The sequence below is a fragment of the Astatotilapia calliptera genome, chromosome 9 (assembly GCF_964374335.1).
Source record: "Astatotilapia calliptera chromosome 9, fAstCal68.1, whole genome shotgun sequence".
Classification (NCBI taxonomy): domain Eukaryota; kingdom Metazoa; phylum Chordata; class Actinopteri; order Cichliformes; family Cichlidae; genus Astatotilapia; species Astatotilapia calliptera.
Window position 1 is genome coordinate 35,802,219 of NC_137430.1, and position 22,332 is coordinate 35,824,550.

The 22,332-nt window shown below is 43.7% G+C and overlaps 1 protein-coding gene and 1 long non-coding RNA gene across 3 annotated transcripts; one reads left to right on the forward strand and one right to left on the reverse strand.

The window, feature by feature from the left end:
* Positions 1 to 1,191: 1,191 nt before the first annotated feature.
* LOC145431215 (uncharacterized) lies at positions 1,192 to 5,957 on the reverse strand. The gene is made up of 2 exons (XR_013911594.1): positions 3,956 to 5,957; positions 1,192 to 3,755 (listed from the first exon to the last, which is right to left on the reverse strand). It is a non-coding gene; the product is annotated as an uncharacterized LOC145431215 (long non-coding RNA).
* Positions 5,958 to 6,027: 70 nt separating this feature from the next.
* zbtb14 (zinc finger and BTB domain containing 14) lies at positions 6,028 to 20,498 on the forward strand. Of its 2 annotated transcripts, none has more exons than XM_080306921.1 (10): positions 6,028 to 6,221; positions 12,608 to 12,796; positions 17,489 to 17,659; positions 17,808 to 17,903; positions 17,978 to 18,115; positions 18,183 to 18,427; positions 18,503 to 18,588; positions 18,669 to 18,808; positions 18,893 to 18,988; positions 20,051 to 20,498. In XM_080306921.1, the coding sequence occupies exons 2-10, from the start codon at positions 12,608 to 12,610 to the stop codon at positions 20,189 to 20,191; spliced, it is 1,302 nt and encodes a 433-aa protein (XP_080163047.1). In that variant the 5' UTR covers positions 6,028 to 6,221; the 3' UTR covers positions 20,192 to 20,498. The 2 variants fall into 2 exon arrangements, with proteins under 2 accessions (XP_080163047.1, XP_080163048.1); XM_080306922.1 differs by lacking the exon at positions 6,028 to 6,221 and adding an exon at positions 6,416 to 7,083.
* The last annotated feature ends 1,834 nt before the right edge of the window (positions 20,499 to 22,332 follow it).

Genomic DNA, 22,332 nt, shown 5'->3' on the forward strand with positions numbered 1-22,332 from the left:
ATCTTTATGGTTTGATCCAAATGAAACATACAAATAAAATTTTTATTTTTTATTTTTGTTGCTGATCTTCAGATGACAGTGCATCTAAATAAAGGGCACAGAGACACAGAACTACTACTCTGTCATTAAAAGAGTTAGGAGAGAGTAATGTAGCTTACTGCCAACATGTAGATGAAAATGAGCTGATGGTAACTAACCTCAGGCTGGCAGTATTATACCTGCTGGCTTTAATGCCACAAACTAGCCAGGTGAGCAGGTGCAGATGACTCTGCCGGCTTGAGGACTCTGATCACCAGAGCAGGTACGAAGCACTAAAGTGATCTCGTTTATCCTCAGTCTTTACTAAAAATAATAAACTGTGAGAGGATGAGATAACTGAGCTATGCTGCAGAATCATGTACGTGTGTCTGGATTCTGACTGCCACCAGGTGAGAGGCATGTGTACCTGAGTGTGTCACCTGCTCATCACCAGGCACACCTTTACTATCCCATAGTTTGGGCTGTGGGAGAACAGAGATATCTTTGAACCTTCTTCCTGTAACAGCGCCACTTGAACTTAGGACAGGTACTTTATCAGCTGGTTTATACCTGCACAACTAAGCACGCAACACTGCCCCCTGATGGTGAAGCTTCGCTTAAATTCTCTGATTAAACATTCTCACATTAAACATTTCCTGTGGTCCGAGTCAGCTGATGGCTTTGTAAAGTTTCACATAGGATAAGGTCAGATCATGTGAACGCCATAAATGAATGCAGTGATGGGAAAACAAATGCGAGTCTGACTTAAATGGGCTAAACACCATAGGTGTGAAAACACCCTAAGACTGTAATTGGAGTATTCTCAGTAATCTGAGTAATCTTCATGTAAACAGTTGGTTTTTATGCTGTGTTGTGGACTGAATATTTTTAAGTATCGGAGTACCTGTAACAGCTGTTACCATGGTTACTGCTCATCATGTACTAATGTTCAATCGACTTGAAATAATCCACTTCCTGTACAGATGTTTCTAACATGGTCGGCAGGTCAGAAGGGTCTGTGGCCACATTTTCTACAGGTGCACCAGATCTTCTGAACTAGTCAAAAGTAAGTGGACAGACCGACATGATCTGTCACTCTGTCTTCCAGTGAGTCAGAGAATGACTCATGACCTGTATGTGATGCCAGTGATGTTTAAAAAGAAAAGAAAAAGCTTTTATTCTGAAGAGTATTACATTTTTATTTCGCCTGTAAAGTCAGACAGGTACAGACAGGTGGGACATTCGGGCTCTGTGCCTCCTTCACCAACTCCAGTAACAGGTGAGCACATCTGTCAAGATTTCTTCTTCTCTGTTATTATTAACTGCAGGTGACCTCACGGTGTGTTCAAAGCTCTCTGTGTAAAAACTGCTTTTCTGGAACCACTCCTCTGTCCGTCCACTGTTCTGGTCACAGAGATCCATGCAGTTCTCTGAGATCCTGACTGCATGTCGCTCGGATGGTGCGCCTGCTGAATTTGGACTAGTTGCAGCTGGATAGTGTAGTGGTAAAACTACACACCTCTGGAGTGCAGGTCACAAATTCAGTTCCCACCCAGTATCCAGTAAGGGTTCGGGCTAGATCCCTCATTCTAAAAACCAGCCCTGGAGTGACGCGGCTATGTCTGCAGCCTGTCCGCAGTTCAGGACACAAGCATTTCACCACATGTTCACTATATGTTGTACTGTGTATGTGACAAATAAAATCTGTGTCTGATAAAAGGGTGGAAATAGAACGATAGTGGCGTTCACGAGAATGGGACATAAAAAAAAAAGTTTAACGTTTGCAGCCTGTCTGTGTTTTTCCAACACTGGCTTTCACCTCCAGTCTCTGATGTTAGAGGGCGCTCTCCTGCGCGCCTGGTGGAGGCAGTGTTGCCAACTAAGCAAGTTTGTCGCTATATTTAGCGAGTTTTCAGACCCCCTTAGCGACTTTTTTTCTAAAAAGCGACTAGCGATAAATCTAGCGGCTTTTTCTGGTATTATTGGAGACTTATTTATGACGACTTTTTGACGTGAAAGTGCGTATCGCTCTTAGTCTCAATAAGCAGCGGTGCTGCCGTGGGCACCTCGCCCGTTCCAAAGCGCTCACGGGCGGAGGTAGTCCTCCCCCAGCTGCTATCAGGGCAGAAGATGTTCACACCTATGCGTCCAAACTGCAAATGAATTGCGCATGAGCGAAGCCGCTGCTCCTGCACTGACTGTAACGCAGTCAATTCTTTTACTCTTATGCTGTTTTATGGATCACAAGGTTTAAAACTACTTATAAACCAGAGGCGGAGCCAGACATTTGAAACACCCGGGGCTTAGCCCTAAAGGGTAGTATGCATGTGGGATTTTATTTAATTAATTAATTTTTTTTTTTTTGGGGGGGGGGGTTTAGAAATGACTGAAAGATTAATTGGCTCTGTTTTGAGTTTTGTTCAAAAAAGTGACTTCATATGGGGAAAAATATATATCACATATGCAGGACACCTTAAACTAGTTTTTTAATTAAGCAGCAAGGCAGAACAAAGTCGGGGCTGTATCAAGACACGAGGACTAAACCCCAATTCAACCAGACCCAGAACTGATCCGGAATTAAAACAGGACTACAACAGTTCAAAATCAGGACTACTGAGGACTTAACCAAGACAGAACCACAATCAGAACTAGATGATAGACCTGCACTACACTTATTTTTTTTTTAATTCTACCAAAGTCCACTATTTAGATTGAGAAAAGTTTATATAATTATTTAGCCTTGTTGTGCAAACAAGCCTGCATAACTTAATAAATACAGAATTTGAAAAATAACAAACCTAAAAAGAAACACTAGGTACGAGATACATGAGTACCTATGATACGGTGATACTTTGGGTAAACAACCATTTGACTAACATGTCTGTCTCACCTGCTCTTGTTCATCTCTGTTCTGTCCTCATTCTCCATCTCCCTCTCTGTTCCTCTCTCCCTCTTTGTGCTGACAATCATCAAATATACAGTTGAAACCAGATATTTACATGCTCTTCAGATAAAAACACAAACACTTATTTAAGGTAAAACCTCAAATTAGACTAAATGTTTAATTTATATTTGTTAAATTTAAGAGTAAAGAGAGAAACTATCTGTATTTCTTAATTGCAAATGACACCCAAATTGTATTCAAAATTGAGCCACACTTATGGAGCTCCACAATTCTTTTCCTGGTGTTTTGGTTGACATCTCTTGATTTTCCCATGTTAAAGAAACAGGCTCTGTGTTTTGCCTTATATGCATCCACAGCTGTGCCACCAATTTACTCACATGGACTCTACTAACCTATCAGAAGCTTCTTCAGCTCAGAATGGAATCGTCTGGAGTTTTCATATTAATTAACAATAAACTTAGTGTATATGTACTCCTACATTTGATGAAAGTGATAAAAATAGAAGCTCTGTCTCTCTTTATTCTGACATTTAACTAATTCAAAATATATTTCAATATTTATCTAAAACAAAAGTTTACTCTAAATTGATGTTGTACAGTAAAAATGTTTTATGTTTTCTCCCTAAAGAGTATGTAAATATCTGGTTACAAATGTGAATATCCTGCTGTGTACTGAAATTCCTCTTGTTTTGCATAGAAATATACTGAACAACATACAAAGCATAATATATAAAATAACATTTACCTGAGTTTTTTCTTTGAAAGAACCCTCTAATGTCCATTCTTATATTTCAGTACATTACTGAAACCGATTTAGTCGGGGAGGGTAAGAACTGAAAATATGAAATAAACACACGTAAGCTAAGACTCTCTAAAAAAATAGCATTTGTTCGGCTTTTCATTTCGCCATTTGTTGATTCACTTGAAGAGCAAGTAACGTAATATTGGTCAAGTGATCAGTTTGATATCAATCTTTCATGATACACCGTTATATTTACATTATTTGTATGGTACGAATGATTTGCTTTGGTACCTGGTCAATCTTAAGGTCTCCTTAGTATGGCTGACTCCGTTTCTCCAACAGCGCACTCACAGGCAGCAGCTGCCCCGCCCTCTCGCTCAGTCGCTTAGTGCCTGAGCTCGGATCATACCAATAGAGATTGAAAATGTGACGTCACTCAGGGGTAAAACCGCAAAGAATTCTGGGAACTCGTGGCAAGAGGTACTAGCGCACGCAGGCTTTCAATTGAAATCAGTTATACAGCGATAAAAAGAAACACAAAAAATGGCAAGAAGCTGTTGTATTATTAACTGCAATAGCCGGTCACATGACAGCCACGGAAAGCCGACGGGTAAAGAGATCGGTTGTTATCGGATTACGTTGTTGAAGAGAAATAGTTCGAGCCGTGTTTCCGAAGTAACGAAGAGGCAACGGGTGGCCTGGATTGCAGCCATTCAAAGAGCAAATATAACGTCCCAGAACACTCCAGCTCACAGGTTAGTCTGCTCCAAGCATTTCCACAAAGGTCAGTCTTCTGTTGTAGTTAATACGTCATTTTTCTTAACATAATTAGTGATATAGGTTACAAGCAAGTCTGGCGCTGAACAGAAATTGTCGCGCTATGCTCCTTTATTTATTGTGCATAAATAGTGAATTGTCCTGACACAATATTGTGTTTCGCTTCTGTTATTACCATGGTACATTGACAAAAACATATACTTTTATTCACAGGATAAAACAGTTGTTTTGTATCACTAATTGCCCAGTGCGATTACAGCATACAATATTATTGTCACTGCTACATTTCTGTGATGCTACCAGAAATTATTTCCACTACTAATTAATTACCATTGAGCTCAAAGGTCCTATTAATAAACGGTTAACGAATGTGTATTTATGAAGACGATTTGTGAGACTGGTAAACTTATGATACGTACGATGGTCTTTACTTTCTACACAGTGCATTTCAAGGTCCTGCACCCATCCGTCGGTAAACTGTACCTGGGCTTGTTGCAGTGACCGGAAGTTACTAAACTTCACAAGTGTATGCACTCACTCCAAGAACCGTATAATTATAAATATGAGCGTGGTGAAAGTTGGGCAGCACACTAACGTATTTTGTCCCTCTGTGTGCTGTAAGGATCTAACACTTTCACTGGTTTGATTTTTTTCCTCGTATCTTTTCTTTGACTTTTCATCAAGTCTGTCTTTGTACAGACCGGCATTGTTCTCCTTCGTTTTGTACAGAACCTTTTTGGGGGGCAAAGAAAAAGCAAGACTTTATTGGAACCTAAGAATGAACGTTTTGCGGTGCTGCAAATGCTTGCATTTGATGCGGTACTTGGATTGTTTTGCCACGAGTTCACAGCATGCAATGAGCGAAAGTCACGTGGTCTGTCAATCTCTATATCAGGGGGGATTCACGCACAGTCGTAAATTCCCACAGTGTGCACTATGTGCTTCGAATATTGTGTGTACTTTTTGTTTTATACAGTTGTCAGCCAGGCATCTAACTATGAAAAAATTACACTCCAAAAGACCCCGGGCTTCTGACAAAACAACCCGGGCTGAAGCCCAGTAAGCCACCCCCACGCTCCGCCCCTGTTATAAACACACACTCACACAGAGTAACTCCACCAGGGTGCTAATTTCGGGTCACTGTTGCCGGTCCAGGACCGGATAAAGGATCAGGGTTGGAATTGTGACATTTAAAAAAACAATAATTGCTAAAAGAAATGTAATTTTTAGTTCTAAATAAATTCTAAATGCATTTACAACGTTTTCTAATCACTTTATGTCTCTTCAACGATGTTATTTCTCTCTCCAACAACGTGGGTTACAATTACATTAGCATGACCAATTATGCAAATTAGGCAATTACGTCATTTAGCGACTTCTAGCGACTTTTAGGGCAGCCAGTAGCGATTTTCCTTACTGAGGAGTTGGCAACACTGGGCAGAGCCCCCCTTCATGTAAACGCAACATTGCTCCGTCAGCACGAGCCGTTCAGAGGCTCTGCTGTGGTCACGTGACTGCACTGCTTCCAACGCGCGCAAACACATTCGGGGGGACCAAACGGGCGCGTTCGGAGCCCTGTCCACAACAACTGCACTGCGCATGCGCGTCTCCCACAGGGGTTTGGCGCGCTGCCTGCGTGCCTCCGCATAGTGAGCGTGCTGGCGCAAAGCTCGTCACCGTCACAACAACAACAACAGGAGGACAAAGTGTCGCGACCTCCCCCCCCTCCCCGCCGGAACCGACCCCCTCCCCCGACGGACGCCCCCGGTCTCGTGTCACGGTAAGACTCGCTCGCGGACCCGCGCGCCCCTGGTCCCGCCGCGGTCGCCGTTTCCGCGGGGATGCTGCGCGCTCTCGAGCCGTTCATGGCCGCTCGAGCTCCGTGTGGCCGAGGCCGCGGCGCCGTGGCTGCTCGCGTGCCTGCGTGTCCGTCCCGGGGACGGCGGAGCGGTGGCCCGCGAGCCGGTGAGCGCGCGGGTTAGCGAGAAACTCCATCTTCTCTCCGTCCTGCCCGCCATTTCACGCGCACTGACCGGGGCCCGCTCACGCACCGGTACCAAGTACAGATGGCGGAAGTACCGGTGATCCGACTAACGGCAACGCGACTTTCCCCGATCCTCACCAAGCGCCGTTCAGACCGGAATTGGCTGGCTTTATCCCGGGTTGGACCGGTACCGGGACAGGCTATCCCGGGCCGGGCTGTACCGGAACGCTCCGATCAACGATCGATATTAACGGCTACATGCTAACAGCTAGCCTGCTCTCGTCTCCTCAGCTCGACTCGCAGCGTGCACGCGTTCCATGCGCGTGTCCGCTGTATAGAAGCTGCATGTACTGCGCGCGCGTGTACCCGAGTCTGGTATTACAGCAGCACGTGACAGCTGGATCAACGACAGCATTGATGATTATCAGCGAATTGATCTGCTGATTGAACATTGATCACGTGTTGTTTGTTAAGCCAATTGGCTGCAGTTCTGCTCAGAGTTCCTGGATTACAGCAGTTGGAAATAAAGCTGTTGAAAAGTGTTTCACCTTTGACCTCAGCCTTACCACTTCCTATGTCCTAGCCTTGTTTCCTTTCCTTAGAGCAAGTGTGGAATCGTCCCAAGAAAAACCTCCGTCCTCAGACTGTTCGTCAGTAGGTCAGAATCAGATATCAGAATACTTTATTAATCCCTGGAGAAATTATTTTGATTACAGTGCTCCAGTACAAACAGTAACAAAGACAGACATTACAAGAAGTAACTAATAGACACAATATACTATATACTAGAGCAGGGCGATATGGCCAAAAATATTTATCACGATATATATTTGAAAATTTGCGATAACGATATAACTGACGATATAATTGATGCGAGACAAAATACAACTCCACAACATTACTAGCGCAAAAAGACAACCTCCCATTTATTTTCACTTAAACAAGAAGCTGGTTTTTATGTAAATTAAAGCTTTATAAAAATGTAACAGTGCAAATGTAAATGCCTTGCTTAAAGTATAACCAAAAGGCATTTCCAGTAGAAATGGGCTGACATATCCTGAGCATAACCATGTATAATATCCACTGAAGTTAAAAAGAGGTGCTTTGCAACATTAAACTGCAGTGTGCAGTACGTATTTTTTGGACCATAAGGTGCACAGGATTATAAGGCACATTAAGCGAAACAAAGCAGTCAGATAAATCAAACTTTATTAAACTCATTCTTCTTGCTTCCTCCACTTCTGTACCATTGATTCATTAATGTTGAATTCTCTGGCAGCTGCTCTATACCCATGTTGTTGCAGTATATTAATGACTAACCTTGTATTGTGGATGGATTATCTCAGTTGTTCTCCTGACTGAAGTTTGGTCCGTTTACAGCATCCTGCCATGCGATTGCATTTGTCTCTAACTATCAGGAACCTTAACGTTAACTTTTATAAGTGGAAAAGTGTTAGTGTTCGTCCTCCAGCTTCACTGTTTATGTTATGCTAACATAGCTGTGTCGCTAGCGATCACGTAGCACATCATTATATACCAGCTAGCCCAACTTCAGTAACTCTACAAACGTCACTACTGTTTAGTTTCCTGTCTTCATTTATGTTGGACGTGATAGCAGAGCTGTACGTTTGAATTTTTTCAGAAATCTCTCAGTCAGAACATGCTATATCATGCTTAGGTAACTAGCGAAACTAGCGAGCAAACTTCCGCTAGCTTCCTGCTAACTTCTAACTCCGTTAAATGTAATAAATTTTGTTTTCATGGATGCCTGGAAGTTAAACTTCATAGTTACACCTGGTAAAGCAGCAACACTGGTCATTTTATTAAAGATGAAAGAATTGAGACAGTTTTTAACTATCAGTGATGCTGCAGTGTTCGTTTGAACTGAAGCATACAGAGTTTAGGACACAGATTACTCCCAGATTTAAGAGCATCTTAGTCTGACAAATACGACAATAACGACGGCCGCTTGCATGTTCTGCAAAAAATTGTGCTTTGTCGTGTATCTGACGGACAAACACCAAACCAGTTCCACATCACTGAAGTTGCACCATTTTTACAAACCAATTCTGGTTCATCTATTTCACTCAGCAATCGGCCATGTGCGTATGAAAACAAAGGCACTGCATGCGCGTTTTACTCATATTCTATCGCGATATTTCATTTTCCTATCTTTGCCTAACATTATACCGGTACAATATATGAACGGTACAATATGGCCCAGCCCTACTATATACTACACTATATATATATATATATATATATATATATATATATATATATATATATATATATATATATATATATATATATATATATATATATATATATATATGTGTGTGTGTGTGTGTCTGTGTAGAAGTCACTTATTGATAAATGTCTGAATAAGAAAGAAGAGCATGTGCAAAAAGGGTGTAGCTGTTGCAGTATACAGTGTGTTAAGAGGATGACTAAAGCTGGGCAGACACTGCGATTTTTTTTTTCAGTCACGTTATTCAGCTTCTGCTCAAACTGTACGATTGACTCGCAGGGGTTAGAAGGTCGTAGGTCACAATGCAGGGTCTCACACTATACGGCCCGATGCTCTGATGCGCCCCGAGTGCTCACACTGTGCGTCCATAGCATGAAGGTTATAACAGAAATTCTGTCGCTCGCTCCCTCTGTCTTTCACTCACACAGACACACACCACCATCAACTTTGCTAAATTGCTAATGAAAAATCAGGCAGCTGTTATTGAGCAGCAATGTAAATCCAACTATTTTCATGGTTGTTGTGGTCGTGATAATTTTGTGAGGCCACATCGAAAAGGCTCGGATGAGCTTTCCAAAGTTCTACAAGTGCCTCCATCGCTTGTTTCCAGATCACACGCTGCACTGCTGCTCCGTCTTTTTCACCAACATTTATGTGTTTGCGTGTGCGCAGTGTGAGTGGCTGCGGTGGCACTCACGATGGTCATGTGGATTTCAAACCGGGAGCTGGTCGTGAGGTGTTAATCGCTTGCCATCACCAGTGTGTGAATGGGTGGATGACTGGATATGTAAAGCGCTTTGGGGTCCTTAGGGACTAGTAAAGCGCTATATAAATACAGGCCATTTACCATTTACACGACACACGATGAAGGCCAAAATCGGGCCGATCAACAAAACGTTCGCACGACTCAAAAATCGGCTCAAAATGGGCCAAAAATCGCACAGTGTAAACCCAGCATTGTACAGGGATGGTGTACATCAGCTGTTCACACAGGTGGAACGACTGCGTCCTGACCCTCAGAGCTCTCTCATATATCCAAAGCACACTGAGCCTCAGCTCATGTGTCTGAACTGCCGGAAATATTGAGCCACTAATTTGCTCTGCTAAAAACATAGCTGGCTGCTTTTTCTTTGTAAGGAAGTGACTGTTAGGAGATTAGAATAAGTTACCTTACATAGCACAAGATGAAATCTCACATTTTTATATTTTCCTGCTGTGGAACTCCTTTCCTCCACCCTGTTTGGGATTTGCAGTAACAGTCCTCCATCATCACTGATCCCAGCTGACATGAAGCATGAGTCCTGAAGACTGTTAAGTCCTCTAAGCACACGCTGGTCAGTTCATGTAGATCACAGTGTTGAGTAGGGCTGGGGCATATTATACCGTTCACGGTAATACTGGTACAATGCTAGGCAACGATAAGAAAATGAAATACTGCGATAGAATATGGGTAAAACGCGCAAGCGCAGTGCCGAAAAAGCGCGGCGGTAACGGAGAATGAGAATGGGGAAAGCAGATTGAGTGAAACGGATGAACCAGAATTAGTTTGTAAAAATGGTGCAACTTAACTGGTTTGGTGTTTGTCCATCAGATACACAACAAAGCACTTTTTTTTTGTAGAACATGCAAGTGGCCATCGTTATTGCCGTATTTGTTGGCCTAAGGTGCTCGTTAATCTGGGAGTAATCTGGGTCCTAAACGCCGTCCTTTAAGGTCCCGAAGTCAAACAAACATCACTGAGAGTTAAAAACTGTCTAAATTCTTCCATCTTTAATAAAATGACCAGTGTTGCTGCTTTACCAGGTATAACTATGATGTTTAACATCCAGGCATCCATGAAAACAGAATTCATTACATTTAACAGAGTTAGAAGTTAGCGGAAGTTAGCTCGCTAGTTTCGCTAGTTACCTAAGCATGATATAGCATGTTCTGACTGAGAGATTTCTGAAAAAAAAAATCAAACGTACAGCTCTGCTATCACTTCCAATATAAATGAAGACAATGACGTTTGTAGCGTTACTGAAGTTGGGCTAGCTGGTGTTTAATGCTGTGCTACGTGATCGCTAGCGACACAGCTATGTTAGCATAACATAAACAGTGAAGCTGGAGGACGAACACTAACACTTTTCCACTTATAAAAGTTAACGTTAAGGTTCCTGATAGTTAGAGACAAATGCAATCGCATGGCAGGATGCTGTAAACGGACCAAACTTCAGTCAGGAGAACAACTGAGATAATCCATCCACAATACGAGGTTAGTCATTAATATACTGCAACAACATGGGAATAGAGCTGCTGCCAGAGAATACAACATTAATGAATCAATGGTACAGAAGTGGAGGAAGCAAGAAGAATGAGTTCAATAAAGTTTGATTTATCTGACTGCTTTGTTTCGCTTGATGTGCCTTATAATCCTGTGCACCTTATGGTCCGAAAAATACATATTTGACTTTTTTATTTGGCACACTGCAGTTTAATGTTGCAAAGCACCTCTTTTTAACTTCAGTGGATATTATACATGGTTATCGTCAGTTATATCGTTATCGCAAATTTTCAAATATATATCGTGATATATATTTTTGGCCATATCGCCCTGCCCTAGTGTTGTGCTCATACAGCGTTCTTCACACAGCGACGACTCAACGGGAAGTAGTTTTATTCTAGCTGTGTGATGTTCAGTTGTGAGTTTAACAGCTGCTGATAAAAACTGTAAATATGTCAGCAGGTTACCGATGAAATAGAAAATGCAGTTATGACGAACACATGATATTACGTCGATGTTTTCATGAAAGATTAGGACTGTGGACAGCTATCTAAAGGATGCTCCGGCGTCTCCTCTGCTTAAGGACGCACTGAAGCTCCTTTCCTTAGTATGTGGGACAGCTCTGATTATGGCCGCCACACAGATACTTTCGGGTCACGTCTCTCAGTGAAGAACTTTCACTAGCAAAATGGACTCAGTGGGTTCAGTGAGCTGACAGGAAGTGACATCATTAACAGTTAGTGGTGGTTGATGTGACAGAAAGTTCAAAGATGAATCATCATTACGCTGATGGTGCGATCTCAAACATCGACTGTTTTTAAGAATCCAAACACTCTGAAGGGAAATCTTTAAAACCGCACCGTGAGTCGGAGGAGGCCTGTGAACATGTGACACATGGATCACATGACCTGACAATAAAAGCCTGCTCACACGTTTGCAGTGAAAGGCTTTTAATTTGAAATAATACAGGAAGTTTATGTATAAGGGTTGGAGCAGGTCAGGTCTGCTGATTGGAAGGTCGGCGGTCCGATCTCTGGCCGCTGCAGTCTGTGTACCCTTGTTTCTCCATTAGAGTGTGAATGAGTGTGATTGGGAGACAGAGGCGCGTTGTATATAGCGCTCAAAGAGAAGTGCTACATAAGAACCAGTCCATTTACCACAAACAGCATGATGCAGTAACAGGTGACCAGGTTGCTATGGTAACAGACACCATCCAGCTGTGTACTGCAACTCCATTTACGCTGTTGTAATGTTAGAGCTGATGTCATCTGTGTTCAGTATCATGTGACGTATCACGTGATCAGCTGTGACCTCATGCAAACAGCTACAGATGTTCTTCCTGGCTAGTGTCGTTAGCTAACCATCAACACCTGGTTGTTGCTGGAGCCGGGGCATCGCCTCGGTCATAGCTGAAGGGAGAAATGGTGTCCTGGACCTCTGACATAGAACGCTGATCATTCATGCCTGAGGCCTTAGGATGGGGAAGGTATAGATCAGAGACACGAGGAGAACCTCACATGATTGTAATGTAAAAACGGGTGTTGATGATGTCACACATTTTGATTGGTCAGGTGGTTTCAGTCCTGGGGGATAATACTAGCTGTAAGTATCATTACCCCCAGACCAGGGTGCTTTGAACCTGATCACGTGATCTGTACCTGTTCTCAGATGGCGGAAATGGTGAAGTACGTGGACGACGAACATAAGAGCATCTTCTTGAAGCTGCTGAACGAGCAGCGGCTGGAGGGCGAGCACTGCGACATTGCCGTGGTCGTCGAAGACGTCAAGTTCCGTGCTCACCGCTGCGTCCTCGCCGCCTGCTCCAACTACTTTAAAAAGCTCTTCAAAAAACACGAGGTACCTCAAAAATACATCTGTGTACTTAATGAGTACTTCGAACACAAAGTATTGTGCAGATTTTTTCAGTTTTATTAGTATAGTGCCAACAACAGTTGCCTCAGGCAATTTAGATAGTAAGGTAAAGAGTACAATAATACAACAAATACAGTTTACCTGGTGAAGACCGACTGTGCAAGGTGACACCAAGGTCCCCGCCAGCAACATCTTATTAACATTTAAATCTACAACACATTTAATTTCATCATTTCATTTTAGAGGATCATCATTTAGCCTGGAGAAATAGTTTGCTGCTTTATAAGAAAGCCCTCCGCGAAGCCAGAACATCTTACTATTCGTCACTGATTGAAGAAAATAAGAACAACCCCAGGTTTCTCTTCAGCACTGTAGCCAGGCTGACAAACAGTCAGAGCTCTGTTGAGCCAACCATCCCTTTAACGTTAACTAGTAATGACTTCATGAACTTCTTCACAAATAAAATTTATACATTAGAGAAAAAAAGACCAATAATCATCCCACAGATGTAATATTATCTACAGCTGCTCTTAGTACTAATGCTTAGTATTGATGTTAAGTTAGACTCTTTTTCTCCAGTTGATCTTTCTGAGTTAACTTCAATAATTACTTCCTCCAAACCATCAACGTGTCTTTTAGACCCCATTCCTACAAAACTGCTCAAAGAAGTCCTGCCATTAATTAATTCTTCGATCTTAAATATGATCAACCTATCTCTAATGATCGGCTATGTACCACAGGCCTTCAAGCTGGCTGTAGTTAAACCTTTACTCAAAAAGCATCTCTAGACCCGGCAGTCGTAGCTAATTATAGGCCAATCTCCAACCTTCCTTTCATATCAAACATCCTTGAAAGAGTAGTTGTCAAACAGCTAACAGATCATCTGCAGAGGCTTATTTGAAGAGTTTCAGTCAGGTTTCAGAGCTCATCACAGCACAGAAACAGCTTTAGTGAAGGTTACAAATGATCTTCTTATGGCCTCTGACAGTGGACTCATCTCTGTGCTTGTCCTGCTAGACCTCAGTGCAGCGTTCGATACTGTCGACCATAATATCCTATTAGAGCGATTAGAACATGCTGTAGGTATTACAGGTACTGTGCTGCAGTGGTTTGTATCATATCTATCTAATAGACTCCAGTTTGTTCATGTAAATGGAGAGTCCTCTTCACAGCTTAACAGCTGTGTGCTGTGTCCCAGTTCAGGGTATAATGGTTACGCACACACAAACACACAGTAACACAGTATATATATATATATCCATCCATCCATCCATCTTCATCCGCTTTATCTGAGGCCGGGTCGCGGGGGCAGCAGCCTAAGCAAAGAGGCCCAGACCTCCCTCTCCCCAGCCACCTCCTCCAGCTTATCCGGGGGAATACCAAGGCGTTCCCAGGCCAGCCGAGAGATATAATCTCTCCAGCGTGTCCTGGGTCTGCCCCGGGGCCTCCTCCCGGTGGGACATGCCTGGAACACCTCACCCAGGAGGTGCCCAGGGGGCATCCTTGTCAGATGCCCGAACCACCTCAGCTGGCTCCTTTCGATGTGGAGCAGCAGCTGCTCTACTCTGAGCCCCTCCCAGATGGCCGAACTTCTCACCCTATCTCTAAGGGAGAGGCCAGCCACCCTTCGGAGGAAGCTCATTTCTGCCGCTTGTATCCGCGATCTCGTTCTTTCGGTAACTACCCACAGCTCATTGCCATAGGTGAGGGTAGGGACGTAGATCGACCGGTAAATTAATAATAATAATAATACATTTTATTTAAATAGCGCCTTTGAGAGCTTCGCTTTTACACTCAGCTCCCTCTTCACCACGACGGACCGGTGCAGCGTCTGCATTACTGCAGCCCCAATCCGTCTGTCGATCTCCGGCTCCCTTCTCCCATCACTCACGAACAAGACCCCGAGATACTTGAACTCCTCCACTTGGGGCAGGAACTCATCCCCGACCCGGAGTGGGCACTCCACCCTTGTCCGGCTGGGAACCATGGCCTCAGATTTGGAGGTGCTGATCCTCATTCCCGCTGCTTCACACTCGGCTGCGAACCGTTCCAGTGCGAGCTGGAGGCCCTCACCCGATGAAGCCAACAGAACCACATCATCCGCAAAAATCAGAGATGAGATTCTGAGGCCACCAAAGCGAAAGCCCTCCGCCACTTGGCTGCGCCTAGAAATCCTGTCCATAAAAATTATGAACAGAACCGGAGACAAAGGGCAGCCCTGGCAGAGCCCATCACCCACCGGGAACGAGTCCGACTTATTGCCGGCAATGTGAACCAAGCTCTTGCAACGGTTGTATAGGGATCGAATGGCCCGTAGCAATGGGCCAGACACCCCATACTCCCGCAACACCTCCCTCAGGACACCCCGAGGGACACGGTCGAATGCCTTCTCCAAGTCCACAAAACACATGTAGACTGGTTGGGCAAACTCCCATGCACCCTCAAGTATCCTCGAGCGGATAAAGAGCTGGTCCAGTGTTCCGCGACCAGGACGAAAACTGCATTGTTCCTCCTGTATCCGAGGTTCGACTAGCGGACGAACTCTCCTTTCCAGCACCCTGGCATAGACTTTCCCAGGGAGGCTGAGGAGTGTGATCCCCTGTAGTTGGAACACACCCTCCGGTCTCCCTTCTTAAAGATATATATATATCTCCTCCTATATATGATATGTGTATATATATGGTAAATGGCCTGTATTTATATAGCGCTTTACTAGTCCCTAAGGACCCCAAAGCGCTTTACATATCCAGTCATCCACCCATTCACACACACATTCACACACTGGTGATGGCAGCTACATTGTAGCCACAGCCACCCTGGGGCGCACTGACAGAGGCGAGGCTGCCGGACACTGGCGCCACCTCTGACCACGAGTAGGCAACAGGTGAAGTGTCTTGCCCAAGGACTGCCCAAGGACTGCCCGAGACTGTCCAAGCCGGGGCTCGAACCGGCAACCTTCCGATTACAAGGCGAACTCCCAACTCTTGAGCCACGATCGCCCCCACATACAGGGAGTGCAGAATTATTAGGCAAATGAGTATTTTGTCCACATCATCCTCTTCATGCATGTTGTCTTACTCCAAGCTGTATAGGCTCGAAAGCCTACTACCAATTAAGCATATTAGGTGATGTGCAACTCTGTAATGAGAAGGGGTGTGGTCTAATGACATCAACACCCTATATCAGGTGTGCATAATTATTAGGCAACGTCCTTTCCTTTGGCAAAATGGGTCAAAAGAAGGACTTGACAGGCTCAGAAAAGTCAAAAATAGTGAGATATCTTGCAGAGGGATGCAGCAGTCTCAAAATTGCAAAGCTTCTGAAGCGTGATCATCGAACAATCAAGCGTTTCATTCAAAATAGTCAACAGGGTCGCAAGAAGCGTGTGGAAAAACCAAGGCGCAAAATAACTGCCCATGAACTGAGAAAAGTCAAGCGTGCAGCTGCCAAGATGCCACTTGCCACCAGTTTGGCCATATTTCAGAGCTGCAACCTCACTGGAGTGCCCAAGAGCACAAGGTGTGCAATACTCAGAGACATGGCCAAGGTAAGAAAGGCTGAAAGACGACCACCACTGAACAAGACACACAAGCTGAAACGTCAAGACTGGGCCAAGAAATATCTCAAGACTGGTTTTTCTAAGGTTTTATGGACTGATGAAATGAGAGTGAGTCTTGATGGGCCCGTGGCTGGATTGGTAAAGGGCAGAGAGCTCCAGTCCGACTCAGACGCCAGCAAGGTGGAGGTGGAGTACTGGTTTGGGCTGGTATCATCAAAGATGAGCTTGTGGGGCCTTTTCGGGTTGAGGATGGAGTCAAGCTCAACTCCCAGTCCTACTGCCAGTTTCTGGAAGACACCTTCTTCAAGCAGTGGTACAGGAAGAAGTCTGCATCCTTCAAGAAAAACGTGATTTTCATGCAGGACAATGCTCCATCACACGCGCCCAAGTACTCCACAGCGTGGCTGCAAGAAAGGGTATAAAAGAAGAAAAACTAATGACATGGCCACCTTGTTCACCTGATCTGAACCCCATTGAGAACCTGTGGTCCATCATCAAATGTGAGATTTAAAGGAGGGAAAACAGTACACCTCTCTGAACAGTGTCTGGGAGGCTGTGGTTGCTGCTGCACGCAATGTTGATGGTGAACAGATCAAAACACTGACAGAATCCATGGATGGCAGGCTTTTGAGTGTCCTTGCAAAGAAAGGTGGCTTTATTGGTCGCTGATTTGTTTTTGTTTTGTTTTGAATGTCAGAAATGTATATTTGTGAATGTGGAGATGTTACATTGGTGTCACTGGTAAAAATAAATAATTGAAATGGGTATATATTTGTTTTTTGTTAAGTTGCCTTATAATTATGCACAGTAATAGTCACCTGCACACACAGATATCCCCCTAAAATAGCTAAAACTAAAAACAAACTAAAAACTACTTCCAAAAACATTCAGCTTTGATATTAATGAGTTTTTTGGGTTCATTGAGAACATGGTTGTTGTTCAATAATAAAATTATTGCTCAAAAATACAACTTGCCTAATAATTCTGCACTCCCTGTATACACATACATCATACATGTATGTGTATATGTATGGTGACTGCAGTTCACTTCATGGCCTCCAGGGGTTCCCGAGTGTGTTCTGGTGAGATGTCTCACCTGTACGTGTGTGTCTTCTCAGGTGGACAACTCATCAGTGATTGAGATTGACTTCATCCGCTCTGACATCTTTGAGGAAGTCCTGAACTACATGTACACGGCAAAGATCTCTGTGAAGAAGAAGGACGTCAACCTGATGATGTCATCAGGCCAGATCCTCGGCATCCGCTTCCTTGACAAACTCTGCTCTCAGGTAACACACACGGGCGACACACAGACAGGTAATCCACATACAAGTGAAGCGTGTACACAGGTAATGCACATGCAGGTAGCATAAAATGCATGTAACACACAAGCTGGTGACACACACAGGTAACAGGTGTTGGTGGGTGTGTCCTCAGAAGCGAGATGTGTCTTCGGAGGACAAGGAGAAGTTTCCCTATGACATCGTAAAGATGGCGCTGCCGCCTGAGGCTCAGCTGGCCGCCGACTCGGAGGTACGGATTAACCCATTGTTTACCAGTTAACTGTCAAAGCCTGTACTTTGTAATCTGATTACTGTTGTGTGTAGGTGCTTGACGATGACACGTCCGCCACAGATGACCTTGTGGAGCCCTCGGCCAATCCGGAGCTGGAGAAGTCTCCCAGTACAGCGCTGCATGTGCAAGAGGCGATCCTAAAGGAACTGACCAATGAGGATGTGCACAAGGTACGCATACTTACACCTGAGTATTCCTGTATCCACGACGACTGTCACTGACACATCGTCCATCCAGGTAACCTGCTACAACCAGGATGTGGTGACGGAGATGGAGGCGGAGCCTAAAGAGCTTGGAGCGGAGCATCACGCCACACAGACGCTGACCTTCGCGGACAGCATAGGGGAAGTGAAGGACGAGCAGCCGCCAGGCTGGTCAACGGCGACTGCCGACATGAAGTTCGAATACCTGCTGTACGGACACCGCGAGCAGCTCGCCTGCCAGGTGTGTGGGAAGACTTTCTTGGATGAGAGCAGACTCAGGTAAGTACACACCTCAATGATGAAAATGGATCTTGAAGCCACAGGCGAAGGACACATCTGTCTGTCTCTGCTCAGGAAGCACGAGAAGCTTCACTCGGCCGAGCGTCCGTTCGCCTGTGACATTTGCACCAAAGCTTTCACTACCCACGCTCACCTGAAAGGTAACCACACCCACGTACGTTTACTTGCTTCTTACTTCTATGCTCCCTGAGGTCACCCTAACCCTCACCTGTCTGTTCAGAACACCTGAAGATCCATGCAGGTTTCAAACCCTACAGGTGTGACGTGTGTGGGAAATCGTTCATTCGCGCTCCGGACCTGAAGAAACACGAACGAGTTCACAGCAACGAGCGGCCCTTCGCCTGCCAGATGTGCGAAAAGGTGAACTCACCTGTCCTCTCACCTGTGCGCCCATCTTTCCTGTCACCATTGTAACCAGTCTGGCTCTCACCTGTGTGCCTGCAGGCTTTTAAACACAAGTCTCACCTGAAGGATCACGAGAGGAGACACAGAGGAGAGAAACCGTTCGTCTGTCCGTCCTGCACCAAGGCCTTCGCCAAGGTACTGCACTCAGTGTACTGAGTACTACATATGGTATATATAGACAGTACTACACACAGTATATAGACTAGAGATGGCACGATACCACTTTTAATGTCCGACACCGATATCATAAATTTGGATATCGGCCGATACCGATATGAATCCAATATAGTGTTTTTTAATCAATAAAACTCTTTTTTTAATATCTTGCTGCTTTTTGTATAAGTTCATACTCAAGTTTAAATAAACAACAACACTAAAGCTATTCTGTTATACCTGTATGTAAAAAATACACTGCACCCAAAATATTTCATAGTTCAGCAACACTGATCAATCTAATAAACTTAAACCTGCTCCATCCTCCTATTCTGGTATTTTAAAGAGTAAGCAACCAAACTAATAGGGCTCTAAAACATATATCGGTTGTTAAGCGTAACGCTGGAATGCTTTACAAACACTCAGAGATGAACTTACACACTTGTTTTACTTCTCTCTGGGATCACTTCCTCGGAGATGAAATGCTGGTTTGGTAGCGAGGCTACAAATACACACAGCCGCTCTATCAGGTGACCACACTGCTGCGACGTTATGAGCCGAGTTACGCCGTGTCGCAAGTTTTGTGAGGTGCTTTTTTGATATTTAATGGATCGGATTACATTTTTTATTTCTCACCGATACCGATACGTAATATCAGATCGGTCCATCTCTAGTACATATTATACCATATATACAGTACTGCAATCAGTATATACACAGTACTGTGTGGTCTTCCTAGTTAAAAATAACACAGCATCCTCTTTTGCATTGTGAGCTTCCTCGCCAAACATTATTATGCAACACCACAGACCAGTCTTCTTTTAGGTGCCCCACTGTTGCCATTCATCAGCTTTCTTAAATGCAGTGCCCCCTGCTGGTCAGCCTTATCATTACATCAACATCTGCATGTCAACACAAGTACTATAACAGAGTATATACAGTACTGCACTAAGTATGTGTAATATTATGCTGTAGTATTACACAGTGTCCGTAGTGCCGGTACGTTTGTGTTGTGGTGCGTTCACTGTCCTTCTGTCATTTCAGGCGTCAGATCTGAAGCGTCATGAGAACAACATGCACAGTGAGAGGAAGCAGCTGAATCCTTTGCAGAGTGACACTGAGACACTGCAGGCTGCTGCCATGGCTGCTGAGGAGCAACATCTGGACTCCATCAGCTGCTCCTAACATCTGGACAGCCCATTAACCTTTTGTTTTCTCACAAACTTTGAACTGACTTTGGCTGTGTTTGCTAGGAGCCTTTTTTCCTGCATCGAGTTGATGCACGTGAACCCAAGTGTAAGATAAACCGAGCGGTCATGTGATTCACATGTTGTCATGTGACCTCCCTCTGGCTACATGTGTGATTTGTAACCTGGCGTGTTTGTCTTTTCAGTTTGAAGCATAAATTTATAAACTGTGTAAATTATAAACACTTCTGCTCAGTTTCATGAGCAATGACAGAGAGAACAGTTTCAATAAAGATTCAACCTTATCGACATGTTCTCCTAAGGTTATTAGCCCAAAAAGGTTGTTCATCATTGGTCACATGACCAATTTAAGACAACACAACAACAAGATGCAGCGACCCAGAGTCTCCATTTCCACAGGTCGAAAGTGCAGACTTCAAACTATATACCAGTTTTTAAATTGTGTCGATGGGCCACAAAACCAGAGTTATGATTAAAAAATACACGCAATGGTTTTTCTGAACAAAAGAGCGGTGTTTACAGCGGGAAGAAACGGCGTTTTCTAAGGACAACGCTAGCAAACACTCTCCGTTTGCAATTGAAAAAAGAAAAAGAAAAAACACCCCTAATTTTTGTTAAAGTTTTCCATGTCAACCAATCAACTTGTTCTGTAAATAGATTTAAATGGTTATATAAAACACGCCTGAAGCCTTGGCTGCATTTTTTGGTGAATAGTACCATATAACTTTGTAGTTTGCAAATCTTGTACATACTTTTTTAGAAATATACAATTTATAATTGCATTTCAAGTTATGAAAATGATTCATTAAACATGTTTGAGGTTTTTACAGTAAAACATAACTTTTTTCTACTCGGATTTTACATTTTTTGTCTGAATTTAGATTAATTGTGCAAATACAGTATGTCAAAATGAAAAAATAACTCCAATTTCAGATATTTGAGGTTGTGCTGAAAATAATGATACTAAACAAGGCAAGATAAACCGTTTTTAAAGTTGAAATATAGAAGTAAAATCAAAAGTAGTCAAAAACGGCCGGTTAAACTCACAGCTGGACTGCTACTTCCTGTTGAACGGTTGCTGCATGAGCTCCACATTAAGGCTCAGTGAATAGTAATGCCTTTTGCGGTATTGCAGTCTTTAGAATTAGTTTTTCCCTTCAGTACAAATCTGCTGGGATAACTGATGATGGAGAAATGCTTTCAGCTGCTGCAGACATCAGTAAATCTGACCTTTGTAAAGAAGGAGACTGATCTTGTTTCTATGACCACCATAAAACAATGGGGTCAGAACACCTAGCGAAATCAGATGTGTGCTTTGTAGTCCATCAACTGGTTTCAACATGGCAGACATCCAGCATGGCACTGGATGCCACAAAGGTAAGGGCTTTTCTCTTTTCCTAAGACCTTCTCCTACCCACTTTTCCTTGATCTCGATGATGCAGGATCAGGAGACCGGAGGAACTTTTGCAGCTTTGTCTCTTTGTCGAGGGCATGTCTGTCTTCCGTTAACATTGGCTGTATCCTGGTATGCTCAGTGTTTTGCTCATGCACATTCTGGACAAACCTCTGGTCTGACGGTAAACTGATGAGAGAGCGCTGCTGCTCTCAACTGCTTTCATTGTTCTGAGATCAGCTAGCAAGAAAACAAATGTCAGTGAAAAAGGAGTTTTGTCATGTGGCCGACGTGATGTAAAGATGGGGCACGAATAAGTTTTTAATAACGAGTTTCATACATTAACACGTAAATGTGTGATGTTGACCATCTCTGATCAAAGATGAACCGATGCTGGTGCAGCAGCACTTTCAGCATCTGTGAGAACGTCTGAATGTAACCGGCTGCCATGACAACACTCTAACTTCATGTGAATATTGACCATTAACCATGTCAAGACTGATCACACGTTTTAATTTTTGAATTAATATTTTAATATGCGTTTGTACGTAGATGTAGGCCTGTGGTTCTGTTTTTCGGGGTCCCAACAGGACTCCAAACATATGCTTTATACAGCATCATATTTGATGTATCACATCATGTACTGAAACTAGCTCAACCGCCCCTCCCTGAGCCTGACTCTGCCGGAGGGTTTTGCTCATAGGGCATATGATTGTTGCCACTAT

Coding starts and splice junctions, on each gene's coding strand:
- zbtb14 (XM_080306921.1), top strand. CDS start 12,608: ATGGCGGAAATGGTGAAGTACGTGGACGACGAACATAAGAGCATCTTC. Junction 18,428..18,502: donor TTGGATGAGAGCAGACTCAG/GTAAGTACACAC, acceptor GTCTCTGCTCAG/GAAGCACGAGAAGCTTCACT. Junction 18,989..20,050: donor GCACCAAGGCCTTCGCCAAG/GTACTGCACTCA, acceptor CTGTCATTTCAG/GCGTCAGATCTGAAGCGTCA.